The following is a 27,844-nucleotide window of genomic DNA, read 5'->3' as shown; positions in this document are numbered from 1 at the left end:
ATTATTTTCTGATCTTTATGGCCATCCTTGACACCTCCTGGTAAGGAAATTGAAAGCACTCTCCTCTCTCCTCCTTTCCAAGACTTGTAAAAAATGTTCCTCGCCTGTTATTAAACGCCTTGCATTTCCCAGAACGTCTCCACTCTGTCGCTGTCACTCCTCTTTAGGGTTCATTGGTTTAGCCGTGGTGGCCATTGCTTGTTTGCTCGTCCCCCACGTGACGTAGCCTTGCCAAGTCCCCCACTGAAGAACACAGATTGCAACTTTTGACTTTTTGTTCTTCGAACAGTGAGAGATGCCAACAGTCAACACAGTCCAGATATGGTATCGATTCCCTTTTCCAAGACACGGCAGGTGTAGCCAACCATGGGCTGCTAGTGGGCAGTGAAAGCATCAGATCACGCCAGCCCAGCTAGTGACTCCGCAACGGCCAGGTGTTAGAAATACAGCAGTTTCTCACGTCTGTCCCCTTTTTTCTCTCTCTTCCCGATAGAACCACAAGACTCCTTGCTGGAAGTGCTGTAGGAAAAAGTGGGTATCTGTGATGTTTATGTTCAGATAAATTTAAATTAAGAGGAAGTGATTGCCTCCCAAGGCAGGTGTCCTGCAGCTTCCTGTTAGACCTAAGAGGTGACAGTCGACTTTTTTTATTTCTTTTTTACTTTTCTCAATTTTCTAAGTTTGGTCTTTTTGACACCTGCGTGCAAGAATACGTTGTGTTCTCACAGTCTGTGCTTTTGCCTGAGCAAAGGGAGCTCATTTCGGTCTGGCTTTGCCGGCAGGCAGGGAAACAGCTGCTCAGCCGTTCACTCGTACTGGCAGGCATTTAGGTCCGTCGTCACTGGTCACTGACTTTCTGTGCTCATGTCCCTTTTCCAAGCTGCCTCGTGTGTGTGTGTGTCTGTGTCTGTGTGTATGAGCGCGTGTTTGTGTGCGTGCCCACATTTCGTGTGTGTGTGTGTGTGTGTGTGTGTGTGTGTCTCAAAGATATTTCGTAGCATTAACTTATAAGTGATAGAATATATAAGTGTCCATGATCCACAAACTGCCACTGTCCTGACACCAAAGTGAAATGATTATTTTTTTTCTTTTTTTTTTTTTGTCAAACTTTTCCACAGTGACTTTCCAACACTGATGCCTGGATACACAGTGAAACTTCCTCCAACACCATCTTGTACGGGAATGTTTCTCTCTCTCTCTCCCTCTCTCTCTCTCTCCCCCCCCAAAACACACCTTAAATCAAGCACAACCACATTCTTCCACAATCATATTGGGAACGTCCCTTTTCACAATGTTGTATTCATCATCAAAGTACAGCATTGACATTGTGCTAAGTTTGGTTGGAATGCAACAGGAGTTCACGGTGCCCGGGTTCAGCCCCCGCATTCGGTACTGATTCACGACAGCGGTGTGAAAGGAGGAAGCCGACCCCGGGACACCGGCCAAGTAGGCCGGGCAGCTCCCTTCACAGTAATTCCCATAGTAACCTGATGGTGCTATGATCCAGTCATTCCACCCAATGAGTCTAAAGTCAATGTAAAACTGTTGCCTGCAACATAGATTGGTCCTGCCATCGCACTCCAGGCCTCTTTTCCGGATCCTGTGTTTGTTATCGGCGAGGCGGGCTTGCACCACTAAAAAAGGCCGGTGGGATTCCTCCCCGGGGTCCACATAAATTGGCAGCACTGAATACTCTTCACAGCCCTCACATTGAACATCCAAGTTCAGTCTCCTTTCTCCTCTCTCAAACAGAGCCTGGATCGCCTCTGTCATGGGAAAAGTGTGCCAACCACTTCTTTTGAGATCAACTTTCTTTTCAACCACATTCCACTTGTTGCTAGTGTCCGGGTCTTGGAAATAGACTTTGACTCTTACTTTTCGCTTGCTGCCTTTCTCTAAGACATATGGAAGCAGCTTCAAGTAAAGCCACAGGCTGGCTTGAACGACAAACAAGTTCTGGTTCCCTTCATTCGAGATGAAGAAATAGAGGCGGACTCTAGATGAGGCCAGATCGTCTGCAAGATAAGGAGAGATCAGCAAGATTAAGTCAAAAAGGAAATGTTAGCTTATGTGTCTTTCTGGATTCAGGGACAACGCTAGAGCACAGCAGAATGAGCGAACGGCGAGAGGGCTGTGCCAGTCAGAAGACAGGCACTGCATCAGATATCCACAATTCGCAACCAGAATTAACTGAAAAGGGGACTTCCTACAGCAACCTTCAACATCGGGCTGTAGTCGGATGTGTCAGATCCACAGACATCAGTAAGAGATTTCCAGAATATGCTTTTTCTAGAAAGCCAGATTAAAAGATGCTACAGCAGCACCTTGAAAATGACCAGCACTAGGACTAGGAGTCTGATATCTCATCAGTTTAAGAATAGTTTTAACTTTCAGCTACCTGCCAATTCCCAAGAGGAGAGCTCTTTCAATAACCCATAAAACACCAATGCCAAACCAGGGATTTTGTTTCGATTTGCACATATTCTCGTTGTGGTTTAAAGGAGAGGATTCACAAGACAGAACGGAAAATATTTCAGTAACGTGCCTGCTTGTCCAACTGATCAAGCTAACCCCCACTTAGTCTGGTAGAAGATCTGCTATTATTAATCATTTCAGTCTCTGCCTTTTCTCCCCGAAATGATGAACTCCCATGCGAGGCAAGGCAATGAAGCAGTTGTTCCCGCTGTAACGCCGTTATTGGCTGTTCTCAATACGCTTTTCAGCAACACCAGAATTAAAGGAGAGAAATTGTCACAGAAAACCAAATGTCACCAACTGTCTGACATAACCCCTTATTTGTAAACAGAAAAGCCTGCTGCATGAAATATTTCAGAAATACCAGCAGCCTTCCTGCAATTTTTGTACTGTAAGTCCTAACTAAATTTGGCGTAGGTGATAAATGTGCCGGCCTTTATGGCGGAGACCGTAATTCTGGTCCCTGAATCAAAGCATCCCAATTGCTATTTAGAATTATTGCTGGAAAGGCATTTTCTCATCTGCTCTTATCGATTTTGCTCCCGTCTGTACAGAGCTAAATGTAGAATTTTTTCCTGCCTTTTCCTTCCCTAAGAATCTTTAGCATTTTTGTCAATCTCTGAATGGGATTTTTTGCGTAGTCGGTGTCTTCATTTGTTACCCTAGATGCCTTTCAAATGTGCCTCCAGAGCCCATTCAGTACCTTGTAATAGTTCAGTGACAAAAATTTTCACTGTGTTTGTCTACATTTTACATAAAGTCAATTTTGGAAGTGTTACAAAAGACAACGATTGACTGAATACCAAATGGAAGTACAAGCCCACCCCCGATCTCCCAACAACATCCTATTAAAAAATAATAACCCCCAAAATGTACACTAAGAAAGCCTTTTGCATGTTAGTAAATACACAACTTTTTCGTAAACTGTGGTGACAGTGACAGAAAAAGAACAGTACGGTGCTGCTGCACCGATCCACATCACTTGTGTTGTGTGAGATTGTGTGCGCTCATAAATTTTGTATGTGAATATAACAAGCATATGTATAATGCAACAGATCCCATAGATACTGTAAATGTATATGCCTTTGGTAAGTGGGAGGGTAGATAAAGAAGATGAGTGGGCAGCATACAGGATAGAAAGAGATTTATTTTGTGGACAAATGATATATAGATGCCACAAGAAGATAGAGAGAGAAAAATTAACCGAGCGATAGAGCGATGAAGGAAAGGAAAGATGGGCAGATAGACAGGAGAGAGGTAATTTGCAGAGCAATGGTGTTCCAGCCAGATGTGCAAAGTTCTTGGGGACAGTGGCTAAACTACTGGAAAGCTGTGCTGAAGGGATTCGGTGATATATAACTGCAATGGCTGGACTGAGATGGCTGGTACCGTGGGGATGGAGGGCAGTCAGTAAACGGACTGACAGACAGAGAGGAGACAGACACTTGATAGGACACCGCATGCAGTGGACAGCAGACAAGGCCAATACTGCAAATGAAAGCTAAATAAATGGGAAACAAATGGGAAGAGAGGATGGGCAAATGCAAGCCTCAACAGACAGATGCAGGCAGTGAAGCAGATAAATGTGCAGGGGAGACAGACAAGGCGAGGGATGCAAGAGATGGAGCGGGACAGGCAGAGGAGAGACGGTGGGACACGCAGGGACGGAGACAAGCCCCAGTGCAGCTGCAAGGACCGCCGGACGGGAGCCGGGGCCACAGAAGCTGCGGAGGGATGGAGGGACAAGAGAGGGGAGTTGCAAGGCACAACCCGGGGAGAATCCCGGACACAGGGGCACAAGCAGGGAGGACGGGAAGGCGCGGGGCAGAGGGGAGAGCGAATGAGGCGGAGGGCGAGCGGGAGAACTGGGCTGCCAGGTGCCTGTACCAGGCAGAAGGGCAGGCAGGGTGCGCAGGGGGCCAGGCAAGGGCAGCCGAGGAGCTGCCAGGGGTCATGCAGGCGGAAAGGGAAGGTGGGCAGGAGGACAGGCAGGGCGAGAGGGAAGACTGACAAAGGTCAAGCGGGGGGACTGACAGGGGTCGAGCGGAGGGAATGACAGACGGGGCGAGGCAGGACAGGCGGAGAGCGCGGCAGGGCAGGGGGGCGCGGGTGCGCGGCCGGGCGGCGCCCACCTGTCTCGGCGAAGCTGATGATCTCGGAGACCGGGTCGTGGGCCGGGGGCCCGGCGCTCGCCTGCCCGTCCAGGCTGGGGATCTCCACGCGGCCGTCCTCCCGCACCTTGCCGGCGTGCAGCTTGCGCAGCGCCGTGACCATGGCCGCCTTGGGCACGGCGTGCGTGATGTTGGGCCGGTCCCGCATCTGCAGCCGGCTCAGGATGTGCCTCTTCACCGCCTCCAGGAAATCCCCGTCCACCTTGCCCGGCTCCTCGGGCCGCCGGAAGCCGCAGGAGGTGCATGTGTCCTGCGGGGAGCCGCCGGCGGGGGCCGGCGGGGTCGGGGTGGCCGCGGCGCCCAGCAGGAGCAGCCCGCAGGCCAACAGCGCGGCCAGCACCCCCCGGCGAGCCGCCCCGTCCATGGCGGAGGAGCGGGGGGCCGAGCTGGGGGCCGCCCCGGAGCGCCGCAGGGAGCCCGTCTGCAGGCAGCGCCGCTCCGAGCGCTCCGCGGCGCGGAGGGGGCGGTGGCAGCCAAGCTGGGGGGCCGCAACCGCTCCGCGCAGGGGGGGAGCCGCGGCGGAGGGAGGGGGCGCCCGGGGAAGCGGCGTGTGCCGCCGGGGAGGCGGAGGGGGGAGGCTGCACGCGCAGGCACCGAGGGCGAAGTTGGCGGCGGGGGGGGGGGGGGTGAAACAGGCTTGGCGTGCACGGAGAGAGCCCGGCTCCACGGGGGAGGGGGACGGCAGCAGGTGAGGGGGTGGCTGCGGAGCCCGGGGAGGAGGGAGGGGGAGCGGGGAGCGAGCCGGAGGTGCGAGGGGATCCGGAGAGCAGGGGAGAGGCGGCGCCGCTCTGCCCCGGTGCCCCGCGTCGCTTCAGAGGGGCATCCCCGGGCGCAGTCGCTCGTGGTCCATCGCTCGCTTCGGCAGGTCCGGGCGGGCCGCGGAGAGGAGCTCTCTAGTCCAGCGTCATTGAGGGGGGTCAGGGAGATAAACGAAGCAGATTTATATACAATCCAATTTATAGCCTGGAAGGGGGGGGGGGGTGGGGGGAGAAATGCCACTTGTACCCCCCCGCCCACTCCGCCCCCGCAAGACAATCCGTGGGTGCAGGTCTCTGAGCAGGTCGGCTCCGCGCCGCTCGGTTGTCCCCCTTCAGCGCCCGCTGCTTCTCAACGTGCCATCAAAGTTGACCCGGAGCATAGCTGGGGAGGGAGCCGGGGGCGGCGGGCAGGGGGTGCGCGGCTGGCAGCTCCACTGTTGCGAGTCTTCTCCCCCCACCGTCCCGCTTATTATTAGCGAGATGCTTTTATTTTCGAAGCAGCGCGGAGGGTCCGAGTCCGGCGCGGATGCGGCGGCGGCGCCCGGGGACCCCCGCCGCGGGCAGGGCAGCGCACGCTGCGCGGCGCGGAGCAGGGAAGCGGCGCGATCCCGGCGATCCCAGGAGAAGCTGCACGGATCCACTCGGTCAGACCAGCTCTTCGGCTCGCTCCCTCGCTTGCTCTTTTAAACAATATCTCCCTTGTTGGTGGTTTGGGTATTATTATTATTATTGTTATTATTATTTTAAGTGTGATTTTTGTTGTTGTTGTTGTTGCTGCTGCTGCTGCTGCTCCTCCAGTTAATCTGTCTCCCTCTCTGCGTCTTTTTGATCTTTCGCTCGCCTTGTGCTGGCTTGAACGCTGTGTTTTGTTTTGTTTGGGGTTTTTTGTTTTGTTTGGCTTTTTGGTTTTGGTTTTTGTTTTTTGTTTTTCTTTTTTTACGCGTCTGATGTTCCCTCTTGGATCCGCAGTGAAAGGTCTCGGGGAAGCTGCTCGCTCCTCGCTTATCTTCTCTGATCTCCTCCTGCTAATTTTTCCCCCCTGCAAAATCACGACATTGTGGCACTTTCTACTGAAACTTTTATACAGGAGTTAAAACCACGTGGGAACTCCAACCTATAACAGAGACGCCATGGGCTCCTCACTATTTAGGAGATTAAGTTAAGTCTTTTGCCCCCTGGGCTATTACAGTAACTTCCTGATGTGGAAATATTAACTATGCTGTTTCTTTAACTCCCCCCGTCCCCTCCCTCCCTCCCGGTTCCTGCAAACACACCCACCACACACCGGCTCGCGTCCCTGTCCCGTAGTCCGGCAGGACGGACGGACAGACAGACCCCGAGCGGCGGCAGCTCTGGTCCCCCCTCGCGCCCCGGCCGGGAGGTGGATGCCCCCTTCTTCCCCTCCCCCGGTGCTCCTTGCCTTTTAAGCACTTGAAAGAAGAAGTCATTAGAAAGTTTACCGTCGGTTGGCTTTGCGACGGGGCGGGTTTCTGTTTGTTTGTTTGAATGGGCCGGGTAGCCGGGGCGGGTGCCGGGGACTGTGTGTGTTTTCCGTGGGGCAGGAGGGACGCGGAGCCTGTCGGAGGCAGCAGGGGGAGGGGGACCGGGGCGGCGGCCGAGGGGAGCCGGGAGGGGAAATAACGGGACCGCCGCGCTCCCGCAGGCGAGGGGAGCCGGCAGCAGCGCCGGCCCTGCCCGCGCCCGGGGAACGGGTTTTGCTGCGGGGCAGCGCCGGGCTTTGGCGGGAGGGAGCGGGCTCCGAGTCAAAGGGTATGGATGGCTGTGACACCCCTCGCAGAGGGCAGAAGAGATTCCCACCCGGCTCCCGCCAGAAGCCCGGCCCGGAGGCGAGCGGCCAGGGACGGGAGGCGAGGGGGCGGGGGGAGAAGCCCGGTGCACATCGGCGGCCGCGGCAGCGTCGAGGCATCATCGCCGCCGCGGCATCATCACCTTCGTGCCATCACCGCCGAGGTGTCACCGCGGCCGCTCCGCGCCCCCGCCGGGCCGGGCCGGGTCCCCCGCGGGGCCGCGCTCACCTGCGCGGGGCCCGCGCGCGCCGCCGCCGCCACGGGGGAAGCCTGGGCCGAGAGCGCCCCCTCTGGGCCGCGCGGGGAAGCGGCGGCGGGGCCGGGCGGGGTCACCGGGACAGGGACAGGGACAGCGGGACCGGGACAGCGGGACCGGGACAGCCGGCACCGGGACAGCGGGACGGGGACAGCCGGCTCCGAGACAGCCGGCATCCCGTGCGAACCTCGGACGAACGGGAGGACCCGGCCGCGGGGGGGCTGGGGGGTTTCCGCGGGCCGGGCTGCGGTGTCAGGTGCCGCAGAAGCGAGGCGCTGGGGCTGGTGCGGGGCAGCGGGCGGAGCTCGCCCGAGCCGGAGCTGAGCGCTGGGCGAAGGAGCGCCTGGGCTGAGCCTCCTGCCCGGGCAGCGGGGCTGCCGGCCTTTCTAATCCCATCTACTTACTTTTTTAATAACAAAGAAAAATCTACCTTCAGGAATGAAGACAGCTCTCAAGACCTTCATTTTTTTCACCGAGCCAGATGGTGTTTTTCAAGAGGCAGATGCAGGACACACAAATTTCAAGCATGACAGCAAAGAAGTCCCTTCTGCTCATTTCATTTTGTAGAAGAAAAGAATAAAACTTCTCATAGATCCCTGGACTGCACTCACATAAGCGCTGTTAGCTGTCACTAATACAAGCAACTCAGGAGTGTGAAGAGGGTCAAGTGGAGGATCAGCCCATTACTGTGATTTAAGAATGGAGGGAACAAATGCTATTCTCATCATAAATACTTTCTTTCTTGTTCTATACTGCAAAAGAAAGACATGCCATGCTGTGCTTCAAAGTCACATTGCAATCCCAATCTAATTGTTCATGTTGGGTTTAATATAAACAAAGTCTAATTGCATATACTGCTTTGTAAATCCTCAGCATCACTGGACTACCCTGATGAGAGATCAGAATTAGGTACAGTATTTCCTCCCTGCCAGTAACAGGTTTTGAATGGAAAGCCTGGAATGTAAAAAAAGAAATAATGCTAAAAATCCAATCACTCTGACATCCTGTGAGCTAATAAGAGCACGTGAATGCAACAAGCTTAGTACTTCACAGTAATTAATTTGACAGCAAAGAGCTAACAAGAAAACAACAGGCAGAGCAGTGATGACTGGTTCATAGAGGTCACTGTCAAATAAGAAATAGGTGCAAACACAGTCCGTCTCCCTTTGGAAAAAACTACTTCATTGCCCCAGTGAAAATGAAATGCCAAAGAGGGAAAATATATGGGTTTGATGGGGATAACAAATCTGGGAAGGTATTTCTAGCAGTAAAACAAGGTAGAGGGTTTTTTTTTACATATGGGGATTTTTAATCATCCCTGTTACTCACTGTAGTGGCATGTTTTGGCTTTTGCTTTTTATTCCCCCCTCTTTCTCAGTTAGCCAAGGCCATTTTGCATATTCAAATACTGGGAAGACTTATCTTCTCTCACAATTACTAACAAACTAATACTTTAATAACATCTATTGTTATTTAAAGTGTGTCCAATACAACATTCTGGAGGCAGTTCTCACACAATGGACTTTCTCTGGCTTCCCCCTAGAGAAGAACTTAATCAAACCTCAGATTCTTTCAGGCAGAAGAGCCTTCAGGGAGAGCAAACAGGGCTGACAGAAAGAAATGTGCCATCTGATTTCTAATCTTGCTCGGGGAGCATGGCCTATTGATTGAGCCATAAAGCTCTGTTAATTTTAAGATTTCCTCAGCTTTCAGTTCTTTCCCTTGGGCATAAACTTGTTGCTTACATATAGTGGCTGAGCTATCAGGGAAAGGGTAGCTTCACACTCCCCCCACTCTGCTCTCTTCCCTTCCTCCCATCTATTCTATTTGTTCTGAGCTCATCTGCGTGAGGATACATTTTCACACACACCTTCTCAAACCGGCTGCTATTCATCTGATTCAGGGTCATGCTTTTCCATACATTAAATGCAGGGGAAAACTGGGAAGGAAATGGCTGGGGTTTGTGCTTGACGGGCAAGCACACGATTAGCCAGGGAGCCCTGCTGGGAGAAAGTACAGCGTCGGAGGGTATTTTCTGTAGAATCATCAAGTCTCATGACTGGAATCTGATGCCTATAAAAAGCTACTAGTATAATGAAAACAGCATAAACTGACATCCTCAGGCAGTGTAAATTGGCATGTTCTGGGACATCCAACTGCTGCAGAATCACAGAACAGGTCAGGTTGGAAGGGACCACCCGTGGGGTCATCTGACCCAACCTCCTTGCTCAAACAGGGTCTTCCTAGATGCAACTCTTTCTTTCTTTATAGCCTGGATTTTTGCTTATGCACATTTTTCTCAGGGGTAAGGATGCAGAATTTACTCTTGGAGAGCCCAGTCAGTGCAGCCCTGAGCTAGAAACTGAGCAGGCAGTGATGGCACAAGGAAGCTCCCTCAGTGCTCTGTGTTTCCACCATGCCCTCAGTGGGACCATGAACAATTTACATCAGTGAAGGATCTAGCCCTTCACTTTTAGCTAAAGCACCTTTTATGCTCTTAAACCATTAATAATATCTATTAGGTAACCTTACTAATCCCTTTGAGGTAGGATTTTCTGTACTGTCATGATGGCTGAACTGAATAAAAGCTTCACATGAGAGGCCTGGTTTGCACTAGAAGTGCTTCTCCTTTGATAACCAGCAAATACAAGTTTCACTAGCACAAGCATCTTTTTCTGCAAGCGTTTTCCAAATAAAATAGGCTATACTGGCAAAAGCATTTTTTTTTTTTTTGCTCTTATAGCTGCATCTATATGGGGGATTTTTGCACGTAGTGAAACGCAATCTGTTTTAAATGGCACTTCAGAAGAGCATTGCTATCCCACAGAAGTTTCAAGGCTAGGCCTTGAAATATATATTTTTGCCTCATATCTGAAAGAGCTTTGTACAAGGTGGCCATTGTCATCTTGCAGGAAATACAGAGAAACTGAGACACAGGGATACAGGGGCAGGCTAGGAGTGCTGTGCTCTATCTGGAATTTGCATTCATTACATTCCTTAGCTTTAGATGAAATAATGCATCTGTAATCAGACTCATTCCTCACTACACAAAATTACTTTTTGGACAACTGCGACAAAGACAGTGCATGTTTCAAAACCAGCATAATTCTGTATAAAAGTCTTATTGAAAATAAGGTGGGTAAATGCCAATTATTAATGACCTAGACATTCTTTTGAACTGCCAAAGGTAGATCTAACTCATCAAAAAATAAAACCACTAAGAGGTTAATCTGGCTTCTTTGCTCCTGCCCATGCTTCTTTAATTGAAAACTGTTTGTTAACAGAGATTTGCTCTCTAAAAGAAAGGGTCCTACTCTGAACAGCACTTGGAAAAAGAGGGGTTTAGCAGACAGAAACAAAAGACCTGACCAAACTGGGAACTCTTCATCTAAAGCAGGTACAACGAGAATCTGAAAGATGAGTCACAGAGAAATACAGTAGAGCCCTCAACAGGTTTTGAAGCGCACCTATTGAATGCCAGCTTTCAGCACAAGCGTCAGGCAGGATGGGGAGCATGGGGGAGGCAGTAGGACAGGGTGGCAGGGATATACTCACAGCCTCAGCCTCCTGCTTCCCCTGCACCTGTTCAGCTCAGCTGGAGTCCCGCTCCCCTCACCTCAGCCACCTCGCCATGCTTCATGGGCAATGTGTTGACTGATTGATCCTCTTCAGTGACCCCGCCGTGCTCTGGGAAGGTTTGAAGCCGAGCCCCAGGTTCACTGTGGGAAAGGAAGCGTGGCTGAATTTCGTGCCCGTGGTGCAGTGCGGTCAGGTCCCTGCCTCAGGCAGGTCTCCGCACACAGCAGTGTCCCTTTTCCAAAAGGGCTGACTGCAGGGATCTGCTCCAATCTCCAGAGTAAAGGGACCAAACACCATCGGGTGGATATCCCGTGTGCTATTCAAGAGCTTTCTGCTGCTTGTTGACTGCCCAGAGCATTCTTGTTTTCCTCGCACAGTGTGTCCTCTGCAGTGCAAAGCCGTAGCCTTATAACCAGGCAGTGACTTCCTCTGAAGTTGCTTGTATTGACCTAAATAGGTTGGGGCGGGTGAGGACACACAGAGAACATGAAAAAGCTGTGCTGGTTGCCCAACAAAGAAGTGTCTGCTTTGTGGTGAGCACTTTTAACATATAAGCACGTTTAACATACTGTAAAGAACATGATTTTCATGTTTGTTTAAGTTCACACCAAAAGGCTTGCAAAGTAGAAAAGTGGTTAAAAATAAAATCTGCATTTAAGTGGTAAACAAAATAGTTAAAACTTGACTTTTTGTAATTTGAACGCTACTTACTGAGGTAGTGTATTTAGAAGTCCACGGGTGCTTTTCTTCTGTACATCCACCCACAATTGATGTATTTGATAGATCTAGAAAGTGGATGGAACAATGTTAAAATCAGCTGTCCTGAGAAAAGCAGTGCTCATCAGGGAGTGGTGACAAGATGGAGATGTTTCCCTCCAATTTTAAACAAAGCTCAGAAGCAAAATAATATCTGGTAGCTTGGGAGGCCATAAGAGAAACGGAGTATTCGAGTCACGACACAACAGACAATTACTAGTGCTCCATGAGCACCTGAATATAAGCTACTTTCTTCTTTTGTTTTGTTTTTTTTTCCACAATCAAGTAGCACAATGTAGAGGAAGTATCTACACCTACTTCCTGTGGACTGGCTGTAGCCAGAAGTCCTGGGCTTAGGCCTGACTTTCTCTCTCTTTACCCCATTTTCACTAGCTGAAAGTTAGGATGACAGTATTCAGTTCTCTGTAAGCTGCTTTGAAATGAAGAAAAGAAGCATACAAGAATTCATCTTTTCCATGGAGCTTGACACGAACAGCATGGCCTTGGTGCTGTATGTCAAAAGTAATTTTCAATCTGTTCGTAGTTAAATTGCACAGTTTTGTTTCCATGAATCTTATTATATTAAACCAAAACTGTTGTGCAGTTTGGCTGTTTGCAAAAGAATGTCAGAGTGAGATTTGAAAGACGATTGTGGTATGGTTGACTCTCTGCTAGGGCCAGGATCAAGGCACTGCTCTAAGAGCACCGAAGTGCCCCAGTTCAAGCAAAGAGACTCTTCCAGGGGGGCAGAACTTAAGCACTGTCACAGTGACTGGAGCTCTGTAGATTGATCCCAGCTGAGAGCTGCCCACATGACTCATGCTCATCTGCCCAGTGCTGTTTAGCCAGAATGTTCAGACCTCTCACCCACCACGTTTACTGTGTGGATACTGGCTCCAAGAAAGGCCCTCTGCTACCACATTAAATCACAGGAGAAGGTTATTAACAAAAATTTCTGAATCGCATTCTGCCCTGCTCAGTATCTGTCAGTCATAACTCAGTGCCTGGGTATACTGTGGGATTAAAACAAAACGGGTTGCAAACACTGTACAACTTGGGTGCTAACCTCTGCCATTTCTCCCAAAACATGTGAAAAAGCACTTACACTGTGACAGCTTTTTCACTTCCCAGGCTACAATCAGGTCTTCTTGTTCTGTTATTTCCCTGCCATGATCTTCTCAGAAGTGGGGGAGCTTATTAACAAAGAATAACCCTCAAACTTCTCCACAGCCCTTTGCCATTTCTGAGTAATGATTTTGTCCCCTCAGTGTTTACAGCTGTGGTTGAGATCCTTACCAAGAACATTATTAAGAATAAATATTACTGTGAAATATACTGATCCTATTATACCAGGATAAGACAACACCACTGCTTCAGAGATGGCAAGAGCAGAAGCACATGGGTCATGTTAAGCAGACATTGGGTCTAACAAACCTACACAGGTACTGAAGTGTTAGCAGGGTGCAGAGCTGCAAAAGGAAAGTGTGTTGTTCTAGGGTTTTTTGCTTAAAAGATGAGAGAGAGGGCCTAGGGGAGGGGAATGGATGAAAAAGGATGAACTTTTTTTTTTTTTTGGCTACTCCACATGGGGTTTTCCTCTGTTTAAATGCTGAAGGACAGAAAGATTTTAAATTAAAATCTTAATAAATATAGCCCTGAGGCTAGTAACATTATTACATCCAAGATGATTACAGCAACCAAGCCGCAAAATACATATATATATATATTTATTTGAAGCATAATAAGCCTCAGTATTTAGTTAGAAGAAGGCTAAGCAACTAACTGACTTCCAAACTAGTGAATTTTCCATTTCACTCTACCAAAAGTATAAACCAACACAGCACCTGATTTGCAGAGTTTGTTTCATTTCTGTACAACATTATTACTACTTACATTTCAGATACATGTTTATATTTTTCAGATCATATGCATGAGAGTTGGAAAGAAGAAAGTTTCCAATAAGAGATATGGATAATTATTCAGCTTCGTTGTGAAAGAGTGATCTAGGTCCCCCAGATTGCTCAAGTGAGGCATGTTTTCCTTGAGACATTTGCCTTTTTCAGTCGATCCCAGTTTCAATATAAGATTCTGCAGTCTACATATTTGTGTAGAGCGTTGGGGGTTTTTTTAATTATGGATTTTTTTTAATAAAGGATACAGGGAAAATATGGGATACAAAGAAAAGGATACAAGCTGATAAAGATGATTAAATCATAGAGCGACTGCGGAGTGGGTCATGAAGTGTTATAATCCCCAACTCCCCTCTGCTTTCTGCTTCAATGTGTTAATGCATCACACTTTAGTACAGTGACACTTTCAGCCCTAGGTGGAAATTCACACATGATGAAGAGGTGGAGGAGGATTTCCAGATGGTCAGACCTCAGGGAGTGCGAAAAGGTGGGGGGAGGAAGGGAGAAACTGCTGAAAGGAATCGGACTTTGGTCACATCAGTAATTTCCAGCTGAAAATGGAATATTAAAAAAACCACCCAAACCCCCAAAAACAATCACTAAGGATCCCATACCGGGGCCAGGTGCATTCAGGTTTGGACATTATGTGTGATAAATCCTCACCAATACTGGTTGTGAAAGATCCCTAGGAAATATTGGTTTATTTGTGTGCAACAGAAAGGTGTGAGCTTCGTTTCTTTGGCCAAATTTTATCGTTGGTACTAAAGCACCCTGACACAGACCCAATTAGTTGTTTTATTCTCCACAATTCCTCTTTACTTAAGGTCATTGTGAACTGGTACTTGCTCTGAATTCTGCACATATTTTCACTCCATCAGGTGCTTTACTTGGCTGCTGCATCCTTTGGGACCCTCTTCTGCAGGGCCACCTCTACAAAAACAGTGAAGGGCACTGAGAGAAAATGCAAGGCCTGCATCCAGTTGGTCCCATCACACCCCAAAATAGGCCCCACTTTCCCTTTAGGGGAGCATAAGGCAGCAGCTGCTATCACACAGCTGGACTTCTCTAAGATGACCTCATTTACTGTGGTCTTTCGGAACGAATGGGAAGGTAGTCACGGGCCAGAGTTCAAGGGGTCTGGTCCTTCAGGGTGAGAAGTGCTAGAGCTGTATAAAGAATTAGCAATAGATGGTATCTTGTATAGCCACAGCTTTTTCCAGAAGTCAGGGTTAGAGAAAATTTAAGATAACCAGTTATTTAGGTATGACGGTACCCCTATATTATGTGTGTGTGTTTTAAAGATAGTCTCTTCATAATGCAATAAAAACTGAGCATTAGATATGATGGCTCAGGCTGCATTTTTAAAGGCTCTTGCTTCATTCAGCTTCAGGTGTTCCTTGGGTCATAGGCATTTCCCTTAGCACAAAATGTGTACTCAACCTGCCAATGGTGTGCAGTCACACTGGAAAGGTGCTTTTGTTTAATGTCATCAGTGTGATTGCATACTATTTACCTGTATTTCCTGGACAGCAGCTAAGTAAATTGACTACAGCCTGGTGAACTACTGGAACAAATATCATGAGAAATAAGGCTGTTGCACAGATTTCACTTTGGGGAAACATTTGTTGGATGTCCACTCCCTGTCACTCCCAGTACAAATCATGTTGTGCATGCAGGTCAGGACAAAGTTCAAGGAGACAGAAGACACTTATTCAACTACTGCTAGAGCAACTTGAAATTTGTGAAATGTGTGGTTTTAACTGATGCTGAATTTCCACCCCCATTAATTGACTTTCTATGTTAAAATCACTTGTGTCATAGCAAAATGCAAAGAAACCTTGAGCATCTCATGTGGTAGTAACTTCCATGATGGTATATTTAAGATGCCCAGGTTCCTGTCACTGGCTTTAGTGGCAAACCAAAGGTCTCTGAGCCTTGTAAACCCTGCAGCATCCATCTCAGACTTCAGTCCCTTACAATGACTAGATGAACATCTCTGACTTTCTTCCCTAAGGATTCAGTGCAGCAGGTGTTTTCAGTCTGCCCACCTTCCAGATCAGGTGTCCAGAAATGCAGCAATAAATGTATTTTTTTTTTCTTCCATGTTTCTAAAAGAGCTCAAGGTGGGTGGAGGATATGGGCGTAGGCTATTTTTATTCATACCTTAATTTAGTCAGTAGTCCAATGGTTCATGAAGAAGAGCTGGGCTCAGTCTTCTTTTCTGTCTGACAGTCCCAGGGAGCATGAAAGGCAGCTAAGGTCTTCTTGGAAGGAGCAGGCCATGGGGTGTTGCTGGGACAGGAGCACTCCCCAAGCCTCCAGCTGAGTCAGTGCAGGACCAAAAGGGAGCAGGAACCCACAACTCTGTAAATACACAGTGCAGAGAACCACAAGCCTAGACCTCCCTTCTTCTTACACTTCTAGCCAAAACATTTGAAACTAGCTAATTCATATGAGACCAGCTTTAAGTGGATGGAGGTAGTCCCCTCCCTGGCACCAAGCATGCCCTGGTAAGTGCACTCTGCTGGGAGAGGAGACATACACATTCCCCGGGGCAGAAGGGAATTGAGCCATGTGAAATTCCCCATGTTCGGCGCTAGCCTTTTGAGCACAGTGTATACAAAACACTGCTGTGCTGCCAACCACCCTGCCTTTCCCTTGCATGAACGGACCCACGCTGTGTTCCTGGAAAAAAGCCAAGAGCAAGCCTAAATTGTGAAGCCCAAGGGATTCTCAGCCCCCAAGCAAGGTAGATTTAAGAGGCTGTGTTGCCCATGGCTTGCCCAGGCAGAGGAGCAGCCTCTTGGTTTTGGTGGCTGCCATTTTGAGGTAGAACATAGCTCAGGAAACATCACTTCAAAAGGCAAAGATTTGTGGTGCCTGCCAAGAACTGGCATTGCAACACTCCCCAGTGATGCCCAAGACCTTTTCTAAGCCTGCTTCCCCCAAACTAAAACATCACTCTTTCCCCAAACTAAGACATCAGTGTCGTTGCTACGCTAGCACTCCACAAAGCAAGAGGGGAGGCAGCTCCCCCAGAGTCCAAACCACTGCACAATAAATTCTGTACAGACCCAGGTCTGCCCACAAAGCAGGCACTACAGGAGAGCAGAGAGATCACAAGGTAAATGTGCCAAGTGACTCTCTTCCCTCTTGAAGTGACAAGACATGAACTTAGAGAATTAAGCCTGTAGCAAAATTAGTCCTGCTGGAACTTATTTTCTGTCTAGGTAGCAAGGCTGAGCTTGTTTAACAGTAATGGTTAAAGGACAATAGAAGAATACAGGGGTAAATAAGGGTAGATTTAGAAAAGGCAAACCATTAACTATCTCTATTAAGACTTGAAATAACCAAGTGGTTGGTAGCTGTCAAGGAAGACAGTACTGAGAACAGAAGTGGAAGAGCTGAATGAATGGAACAATAAATTGATAGAGCATTTGCCCATAACATGGGACTGCTGCTGTGAACAATTACAGGAATGCAACAAGGCAAGAGTAAGCAGTTCCCCAGCCCTGTGACTGGGATGTTTTGTTATTTAGCAGAGACCACCCGGTGCACATCAGAGAAAACTTCATCTTCTCACTACGGACTTCCAGCCTTTAGAGCTTATAGTCTCTCTTTGGGCTTCTGACACAAATACATGCAAAAGGCCTTCCCAGCAGGAAGTGCTCAACTCCTTTAACAGGGAAGCCAAATTAACAGTCTTGCTAAGACACCTTTCCTACCCTCACCCCTTGGTTATTTCCCAAAACAAGAGGAACCACAAAGGAGCCTGTGATGACTGAAAGGGAGACTCTGCCAGCAGCAGAGCTTCCTCTGTGCATGCATCACTTGCTGCAGCCTGTCTGGGGTGATGGTGCTGTCAGCAGGAAGGGGTTACCAGGAAAGGTGGGGCTGCAGAGCTTTTCACCTTTCACTTCCCTAGCTTTTCTGCAGCTAGGAACAGACTACAAGTCCACTCCAATTTCTACATTTAGGATATGTGTTCATCAATTTTTAAATTTGAAGTCCTGGGAAAGGCTTTTTAGGAAAAAGGAAAGAAAACAAAGCACACATCCCTTTGTCATAGACTAGCATTTCAAAAACTCCATACGTATTTAATACCTTTGACTTGACCCGATTTGTGTCTTACAGGGAAGACGTTCCCTGGAATCTATATCCCCATTTCTTTCCAAAAAAGAAGAACAAAAGATAAGTTTTAACTTGGTGTTGATGCAATATTCACCCCACCCAGAACCAACTTTGAAAGCTCATGTAAAAAACATGAAGAATAATTTTTACTTAGCTCTTGTTATGAACAATTCAGAGATAAGAAACAAGGCAAGACACGTCTCAGCTGCAAGTGTGAACATGATCTCAACACTGCAACATTTTCCTTGCCTGGCTAGAGATGGGTTGGCAGCATGAGGTATATGAAGGTAGGTTACAGGTGACAAGAATTTAAAAACCCTGTTATTAAACTAGGTGTAAGCAGTCTTGGAACTTCATTAGGGCCAGGGAGTTCAGCCCTGGACATTGCACCTGCTTGATTATTCACTATTAAACAAATGCTGTAAACTTAGTTTCAAGTTGGAGAGGATTCAGACACAGCTCTGCCTGCCCTCTGACTGGGCAGCGGATGGAAAGCAGTTTGTGTCATGGACGAACTCCATGTGCTCACCTCTTTCAGGAGAGAAGCGAAGTCTTCATCACAAGTTTTCACCAGGTGCAAAGTACAAGTCATTTGCTGTCCTCCAACTGCAACTGTAGAAGGGGAGTGAACCGCAGTGTGTTAAAGGTACATTTGGGCACTGACCTATTTTTGTTCATCTGCCATGGGAGAGACATGTGGAAACATTGTGGTTTGATGGATTTGATTAAAAATATGCTAATGAATAAAGAAAATTAAGTGCATCCCTTGGGCTCCTGGCAAGCTGCCAAGACAGACACTGGGACCACCAACAGGGGATCCTTATGTTCCGGCTTTTGCAATCCTTCAGATTCCTACTGCAAAGGATAGTGACCCAGCAGAAATGGGGCTTAAAGTTGAGTGGTTTGCTTGTCCTGCCTCCACTTCTCTCCAAATGCCACAATATTTTAAAATTTATGCCCCAGGTGCTGGAATCAGCAAGCATAAGAACATCTTTGTTTTCATTGAAAAAAGTACTTCTGCCATCGTTGTTGAAGAAAGAAAGCTTGCAAACATGAAGCAAGGGTACTCAAAATGCTTGGAAACAAAAAGACTGTGAAAGAGAGCTCCAAGTTCATTTTCTAAAGCATCTCATTATTTCTAAACCAAATGCAGTTTTGGAGGCCTGGCTTATGGTTTTTCAAGCTCCTGAGGCAAAGCTGCAAATGTGGCCTGTATTCCCACGCAGGAGAAGCTCTGCCTGCCCTCCTCCCTCTGTACTGTTCGGGGAGAGAAAGGAGGGAAAAAAGGCAAATCACAACTCAAGCAGGCACAGTGTTACCCTCTGCTCCACAAGTGTTTAGTGCACTACTGTCAACATTCAAGCAGATTTACTCAAGGTACCACATTAGAAAGCTCTAACCTGGCTGCACAGGTAGATGAATCACATATTCTGCTGCTGTTCTTCAGGTAGGAAGCAGCTTTCATTAGCAAAGTCTGAAGCGTCCAGCTCTCCTTGTGCTCATAATCTTTCTGTGAGTAGTTGTTCTTCCCACAGTGTGATTCATTCTGTTGTCCTGCAGTCTTCAGAGCTGGAATGAGGCAGCCAACCATAGCTGGGGATGCAAGGACCTGTGACACAGTGGCACTGCTCAGCACCTAATTGGGGTGCAGTCACCAGGAGTGGAAGGAAAAGAAGGGCTCACATTTTATGAAGCTGCCTGAACCCCAGCAGACCTAGGAAACCCTCTGAACCCCTCAAGCAGGCTATAGAGAAATGAAAACAGAGACCCCTGAGTGAAACAGGTTCTTCCACACCCATGACCAGCGCACAAACCAGAAAATTAAAAATAAACACCTAGTCCATCCTGCAGACATTTTTTCAGCAACCTAACAGGGTTTTCATAGCACCAGCTTCCAAGCAAGAAACAGTTTTAACTTCTGATTTCTAGAGCCTGTCATTCTGGAAAGGGACACTTCTGTCAGGGACGTCTATCTCTCACCAGGACCATCTCTCAGAAGTTCTCAGCAGCCTTTTTAAAACTGATGAGCCAAATTTCTAGGAGTAAAACTGCTGGGTATCTTGGGCAATGTTGCCATGACAGTTTTCATTTAGAAGCAAGGAAGAATTTGGCTATTTTTTCAGATAATTATTCCTTCCCACAGTCCACAGTTGTTTTCCTTGTTTACAGGTATAGAATTGTATTGCCATCATTTTGTGGGGAGAGTAATCATGTTACGGAGCACTCTTACAGACCACAGGTTGAAACAGTCATCCAAACAGCAGGTTCAGTTTGCTGTATGTGTTTTCCTTTTTAAAATAAAAACAGAGCAGTATTAAACTGTAGGGAGTAACTTTCCTTGTCTTTCAATGCTACATGTATGCACAAGTTTGTCCTTGAATTCTGGTGTTTGGCCTATGAAGCAAACATGCATAAAGCCTCCGATACCACGAATGCTAGGCTTTAAAAACAAACTCTATAAACTCTGATTATATCAAAAAACATGATTCTGTCTCAAAGCCAAGTAACAAAGCTCATTGAAGGGAATTTACTCTAAACTCTGGAGATTAATCAACTCTATCAGGAAGGCAAGTGCAGAGCCTGTGATCCCAGTCTCACCACAACTTTTTAGTTCTTAACCCCCTTTGGAGTTACAATGCTTAAGGGGCCATTTGCTGCTATATCCCTAGTAGATTCTATTCCCATAACAGACACTGAGTAGTTTGAGGGAGGAAAGACCAATGACCAGGAGAAAAAAATATTAGGTAGGATATTCTCTGCCCTGCCCCCAAATTAAGGCTTTTTTATTTCAAAGAAAGCCCAGCATCTTTAGTGACCCTTAGAAACAAAACATTTAGTTAAGTACTGCACAGTCTCAGGTAGCAATAAGTATTCTTTCTAGCATGCAAATCAGTGTTCAGCAAGCAGAACAAACTTACACTTGCAAGGCAAACTGGTTTAATGCCAGAGAAAACGTAAATCCACCATCCTCATGAGAAATTGGGTGTTCTGCTGCACAGAAGAATGTTTAGGCAAGATTTAACATTAGCATTTGCATGCAAAAGGAAAATTTAATTTTAGAACAAAGTCTTATACCGCATGAGAGAATAATACAGCCAGACAACAAAACCAGAAGAATCTAGCTAGTGTGGATTTCTACATGTAATTCAGGGGGCAGATAAATAGCAGCAACTTTTCTGCTCGTCTGAGCATGCTGAACAGCCCCCCTCCACGGCAGAGCTTCTAACTCCTAAATCCACAAGATGGAGCCAGCAGTTCTCAGGAAGAGGTTCCTGTACTATCCCAGGAATTGTCAGCACATAGCTCACAGAACCACACTAAAATGTTCTGGTTGGGGCAGAATACAGGCAAACACAAAGGCAGAAGCCAAACTATGTACAAGTCATCATCCTCCTGTTTCATCCTGCTGCAACCAAAAGCAAGCCTGTTCCTCACAAGCATCCGCAGACTATCTGAAGAAAAAGGTGCCAATCTGGGCTTTGGGTACAGCTGTGTAACGCAGCTGTGCTCCAAACCCTCTCCTGCCTCCTACACGACACTTTTCATGTTACCCTTTCTCTGCCACAGAGTATTTTAAAAGCTACTTCACTGGAAAGGAGAGGAACATAAACCACCGTGGCAATTAGAAACACAGGGCAAACACCAGGCAAGCACCATGTAAACAAGATTATGTAAATTGCTGCAGTCCTTGGCCAGAAGTCATCAGCTAGAGAACATTCCACTTCCAACTTGTACAGCAATGGTGGCATAAAATGCCTGAAATTCTACTGCGAATCCCATTGCTCTGCCAATCCAAATTAAGTGACATTAGAGAGCAGTGAGTCTATCCTGAGCCATCCTGCCTCAGAAGCACCTCAGTTTCTCTCCTGCAGTTCATTCACCACAAACCTACACAGAGAATGGATGGAGTCTAGCACACACTCAAAAGACTAAGGAGTAGTTTTTCCACAGTGTTGCTTATTCTGTTATTCTTGTGCCTTTGCACAAGACTGTCTGAAGAAAAAAAACAAAGCAACCCTGTCATTTATTTAGTTGACACAAGCTGTCTGATCCAATTAAGTTCTAGAAAATTAACTGTGAATGAACCAAACTACTATGTCAATTCAGTTCTGAAAAACATGCATACCATTTCCAGAAAGCCAATGATAAGCGCCTCAGTCGTGTCTCCTTCCCCTCCCATAGTCTGCAATATAATCTTGTAACATATTTGATAGAAAGGTTAGTTCCAGACACTGAAAATCAGTGGCTGGCTCATTCAAGAATTTGGGGATTAGGCATGCTTTTAGAATGCTGTAAAAATCAATAACAAACAAATATGAAGTTCATTTTTTTTATTACCAATAGTAATACAAATCAGTTGTATTAGCATGATAATGAAAAGTGACCAGTTTTACAGACATTAAAAATGTTTGTGCAAGTTAGAGACAAAGCTCTGAAGCTATATAAGGAAAAAAAATAAGAATTTACATTGGATAGTATATCATACATAGTTTAGAGGCAGTTTCATTAAGTCTTGCAATCACAATCACTTCCTCTACACTAAAACTCTCACTTGGTGTTAGAGATAACACCTTCCCCTCCCAAGAGGAACACCTGCCATTTCCATGAAGTGTGGAGATTACAGTGAAAATCATAGGTTTTTTGTTGTTTTGGGGTTTTTTTTTGTGTGTGTGTGTTTCTTTTTATTTTTTTGTTCCTCTTCCCTCCTTCTCCCAACTATAAAGTCAACAGGAGGTGAACACCACAACATATGCTTATAGCAATTAAGGAAAGCTTCTGTCTACATAAACTCTGAGCTGAACTGATAACAGTATCCTTTTTTTGAGCAAGTATTGATAGACCTGTCAGGCCTAAGAACTGGGTTAATGCTTTGGAAAGCTTTATAAAAAGATCCAGGTGAGCATTTAGTTAGATGCATGTCCTCCCAACACACCTCTTACTACATTCCAGATTGTAGTTTTGTACCTTAGACCTGAAGTATTCTTGAGCATTATACTTAAGTCAGATAGGACTCAGCTGGAAATTCAGATGGTTCTTAACAACTTACTTAAGTTTAATGCCCAGTAAATGTAAGCATACATCTTTCTCCTCATCAAGCCGAGTGTTCCCCTAGAAATTGCAGTAGAGGTGTATCAATCTGTATAAGAACCTGTATGGCACAAGTCACTGAAAACACACTTCATGCTGCATCTGTACTCCCACCTGGAGAGATGCTCCTCTACAAGTCAAGTCTGCCTTCACAGTCTGGCATTTAACCTGCTTTTTTCCATATAATGACTTCATCCTTGTTATAACAGGGGCTTGTTTGCTCTGCTCAAACCAGAAGGAAAACTGGAGCACTTGAAGCTAAGCCACATAAGGAAGATTGCACACAGCAGTAAACAGTTCCCTGACTTCATGTTAAGCCATTGCACAAGAGTAATACTTGAATGCTTAAGTGCAAGTGCATAGTCAAGTCCTGCATGACCTCCAGCTGCAAATATCCAGTGACCTGCCTATAGCCCTGCTCCAGAATGATTTAACAGCACATTATACCAACAAAGAGAAGTCTTGGTTTTTAATTACCCAACATGCAAATCTGATAGCATACCTCAGCTTCAATTCAGCCTTCAGTTTCCTCAGCTACACAGCAGGGCCAGCAGGCAGCCACACACCCCCTGCTGCCAAAGTCACCCCCTATTTGATGGGCCTGATCCCCCATTACTCAAAGCTCCATTCACTGCTCACAGGATGCTGTGCAATATTGCATTAACTCCACTCAACCCACCTGATGCTCATGTCCATTAATGTCCAGTGAAGCACACCTGGAAGCCATTCAAGAGCCCCCTAATCATATTGGCCCTATTCAGAAGGGCATATATTCAGGCACTTCCACCATGAGGTGGAGGCAACAGGATTCCAGTCCAGGGGACCAGTTTTATTGCCTTCCTGGTACAAGTCAGAAAGCTTGCTGCCCACTCTTCCAAAGTAGGCAAGGTAGCTTCTACTGTGTTTTCAGCTTTAACTGCAAGTTTAACTGAGTTTGTCACAAGTACAGAAGAGGAACACTGAAAAGCTGGTTTATTTAGTCTCCAGGCCTAGTCCTTCTGGAGCAGGTGACATGAACAGAACACTGAAGAGATGCAGCATCAAGCCATGAAGCAGCAAGCACCTTCTTCCAAGTAAGTCCACCTCAGTGGCATAGCTTTATCAGCTGGAGAAAAATAACCTGAGTGAAAACAGCACATGTACTGTAAGAACACTAGCGAGAGACTCGCTGTTCTGAGAAGAAATTAATCTGTCCTATCAAATACTGTCAGGTACTTGAAGACTAGAGAGACCAAAGGTCAAGGCATGCAAGTCTCCTGAGCCAATACAGCTGAGCTGCTCATTGTGAGCTTTGCTGAAATAATTATTCATACAGCAAGGACAGTTTATTCAGTTTTGTTAGACACATTTTACAACCTGCCTCAGAGGGGCTTGACCTAGATAAGCTTGTAAAGTGAACTCAACTCTTGTTTATCCTTTAGGTTAATTAAGGACTTAACCTTTAAGTCTCAACTAAAACCAAACCTAACTGAGTTGCCTTCCTCCAGAAGAGGACATTCATTTGCTGCATGCACAATATACAGTCAGAAATTGACTTTTATCCGTGGAAGTTTAAGAGGAAACTTTGTTAGATGTATTACAGCTCCCAGTGTCCTATTAGGTGCTTAGGCTCTAGGTGACACAGCTCAAGTGACAAGTTCTGTAAGCCAGCAGGCTTCCAGCTTCTGCTCCAAAACAAAGCCAACTTCACAATTAATTACACTGTTCACAGAGAAGCATTTCCAGAGCTGGTCAACCATTCTTTTTGCCCAGAAAAGATAAGAGGAACAAAGAAAGAATTTAATTTGACAAGAATGAAGATTACAGCACCTTTTATTTAGTACAGTTTCCCCAATCCAATAAGTTGCCTGACAAGATGAACTAGTTATGGAAGACAATGAATTTGTGATAAGTCCCTGTGAAATCTCAGGTCAACAGAAGTTCTGATATAGATTACATTTTACTTTTTTCAATGTTCAGAGATGGAATGCACAAAAGCAATCTAGCACATGTGAAAAAATATTTTTCAACCTCAAATTACAACCCTAAGTTCTCCATCTCAGGAAGAAACACCATTAGTTAATTTAGTGCAACAGTGAGTTTCATTGAACAACCACTTACATTGCTTTTACCAAGCAAATGTGTTTTAAGCATCCAGTTACCAGCAAGATAGTTACTCTTCAAGTTTCTCTATGGCTTGGAGGCAGAAGATAGCCATAATTCATTGAGAAACTCCACAACCAGAAGAGAGTTCTTTTCCACAGTGACAGAAGTGATTTTTGGCAACTGCACTTAATTTAAACTGCATGAGAAAGTTCATTTCATTCAGCTGACAACAGAACCTAAGTACTGACTTTTCCACTTCTAGACTGTTTTTGTTGAACAGACACAACCACCACTGCATAACTGGCAGCAAAACTCATCATGTGTTAGGTTGCAGTGCATCAGAAACAGTACACATAAAATTAACAGTGATGTGGCAACTGCTTAACTTCATTTGATTTTTGACACTCACTAGCCAGCTCATCATTGAGAGGTAGCATATATGCCTCACCTATTCCAGGTCATGATTGTGTGATGGGACCCACCCTTATTCAACATTTTCATCTTCAGCAAGACAGGAGACAGATGCAGATGTTCTCACTTTCCAACATTATCATCTTAAGTGTTCCAATATAAACATAACTGATTAAATCAACACCTATTTCCACTATTCCAGTACAAGGGAAGGGAAGGATGACAGATGTAGAATGTAATTGAGTCGAGACACAATACATGGAAGAAATCCAGGACAGCATTTCAGGGAGATGGTGATAATACTATTCCTTTTAAAGAAAGGCTTACAGTCATTTTCTCATCCCATACCACTAATTTAAGGATGAGAAGACAGACCCCAGCAGGGAATGCATCTAGCCTGTATTTAAATATCAGTTTTTGCATTGCCTAAATAACTCTGAATTCAGTCCATAGGCTTGATTCATGAATGCTGTATTGACTAAACAGAACACAGAACAAAGTTTGTTTTGAGTTGACTCTCAACTGTCAGTTGCTATTTCTTACATGGAGTGTGGGGAGGAAGTCAGCAGATTTCAGTGTAAGAAATATCAGTGACAACTAAGAGAAGATAGAGATGCAAACTCTTTCCTAGATGTCATCTAGCCTTTCTGCAGTTTGCACCAGCAAGGAGGGCAGCAACAGCGGGAAAAAGTGTTTGAACCTGAACAGCTGTGCTTGTTAAGGCCAATAGAGGTTCAAGAGAAACAGAAACATTAGAAGGAAGTTAATACAAAAGTACATTGTGTAACCAAACAGAAGGATTGTAGCTCTGAAACTGATTCTAGTTTTGAAAGTTGGAAGATGGAGCCCATTTCAGTTTAAGAAGGCAAAGGTTTTGTTGGATACTGGAAATGGTTGCAAAGTTCTTTTCACATTTTGAAGGTGTGATATGCAAAGCAAAAGATAAGGGAGTCAATACAGACTTCCTTTCATGAATCCAGCCCTATATCCTTAGTGGTATTTTATCCATGCCACCTGCAGATAGATATTTACAGTTCCAAAACATCACAGTAAGCAACATCTTTCTTTAAAGCTTTTCTTGTTCTTGCCACTTTTCTTGCCATTCTTGTCCTTGTTTTCTGACATTTTCTTTGCTCTTATTTCTCTCATTAAATCAAAGAATACCTAGGAGGGAAAAATAAAGAAATATTAAACAAGATCAGCCACCAGAAAGCAGATAAAAACTACTGTATTCAGCAGCAAATAAAGACTTAGAACCACACTGTACTCAACACAGCAGAAGACCTAATCACAAAGATTCCTGTGACAAACTCAACATCAGAACTATGGAGTGTGTCAAGCAGTGACAAAAACCTGCACAATCTTACCTGGCTATCAAAAAAAGTCTCAAAATTATGTTATTAAAAAAATTTAGAGAAAACCATGCTTCCTTTCATATGTCTCTATTTTTTTCCATCCAAAATTTAGGCAATTTCAGCCCTGTATTCCTGATATCTAGGTACATACTACTTAAGATGCAAGAGCTGTTTTGCTACACAGTTATCAGGTATTTTTTAGGATTATTTAAAATAATTTTATTATTTAAAATTATTTTTAGGATTGCAGAACAAGAGTTTAGCATTATTCTGTGGAACTAGTATGTTTTCTTCCAAATGGGGAACTCTCAAGCCTTTGACAGTTGGAAACAAAACCATGCTACTGATCAAAAGTAGATTAACTTATAATTCAAAACCCTCAAGTTTGTTTTTTTTTTTTATTCTGCCACAGTATTAACACACAATCATCACAAAGAAATATCTTGTTGTACAATGCACCAAACAGTGCTTATACAGAGGACAACCAGTATGCCACATGAGCTAGCCAGTGAAGACCTGTAACAGCAAAGCTAGATCATCATGCTAGTACACTCCAGACATACAGCTCCACTGCTGTTAATCCAAACTGATCAGAAAACTAGTCTAAACATAAAACAGGATAACCATTCATTAGTAATACAAGATGCTTATAGGAAAAAGCAAGATTAAATATTCATGTTTCACTATATCACTCAGTTTATGCAACTGACTGAAACATTTTAGTAACATTCTGCAAGTCAGAATGGTTCTTTACCAAACTGAAATTATGCCACATCCTTTAAACCAAAAGGTCTCAATTCAGGAGTTTTATATACTGCAGCTTTAATGAGAAAAGGAGTTCTTTTTGTGCACCAACAGCATTTCCACTAGTGAACTAATATAGAAGAACAGGAAGCCGTCCAGAAGAACTTAAGAGCACAGCTAGCTGCAAGTGTTCTTCATCCAAAAAGAAAACTGCTTAAAATTTGTAATCTTTAAACAGGTGCATATTAGTAAGACACATCTGGAGCCCTTAGGGTGCAAACAGTAATTTCAGATCATCTTCTGTGAACTGGTGAAGT

The 27,844-nt window shown here is 45.6% G+C and overlaps 2 protein-coding genes across 4 annotated transcripts in view; both read right to left on the bottom strand.

Annotated features, from left to right (window-relative positions):
- Positions 1 to 423: 423 nt before the first annotated feature.
- On the bottom strand, positions 424 to 5,010 carry INHBB (inhibin subunit beta B). The gene is made up of 2 exons (XM_062498477.1): positions 4,608 to 5,010; positions 424 to 2,015 (listed from the first exon to the last, which is right to left on the bottom strand). The coding sequence occupies exons 1-2, from the start codon at positions 5,008 to 5,010 to the stop codon at positions 1,240 to 1,242; spliced, it is 1,179 nt and encodes a 392-aa protein (XP_062354461.1). The 3' UTR covers positions 424 to 1,239.
- Positions 5,011 to 22,160: 17,150 nt separating this feature from the next.
- Positions 22,161 to 27,844, bottom strand: part of RALB (RAS like proto-oncogene B) — a 47,071-nt gene continuing 41,387 nt past the window's right edge. For all 3 annotated transcript variants that reach the window (XM_062498135.1, XM_062498134.1, XM_062498132.1), the window contains one exon: positions 22,161 to 26,592. In XM_062498135.1, the coding sequence (XP_062354119.1) occupies positions 26,473 to 26,592 (120 nt within the window). In that variant the 3' untranslated portion in view covers positions 22,161 to 26,472. The remainder of the gene's footprint in view (positions 26,593 to 27,844) is intronic.

This window comes from Cinclus cinclus, chromosome 9 (assembly GCF_963662255.1).
Source record: "Cinclus cinclus chromosome 9, bCinCin1.1, whole genome shotgun sequence".
Taxonomy (NCBI): Eukaryota; Metazoa; Chordata; class Aves; order Passeriformes; family Cinclidae; genus Cinclus; species Cinclus cinclus.
This window is presented reverse-complemented; position numbering and strand designations above follow the sequence as displayed.

Coding starts and splice junctions, on each gene's coding strand:
- INHBB (XM_062498477.1), bottom strand. CDS start 5,010: ATGGACGGGGCGGCTCGCCGGGGGGTGCTGGCCGCGCTGTTGGCCTGC. Junction 2,016..4,607: donor CATCAGCTTCGCCGAGACAG/GTGGGCGCCGCC, acceptor CTTATCTTGCAG/ACGATCTGGCCTCATCTAGA.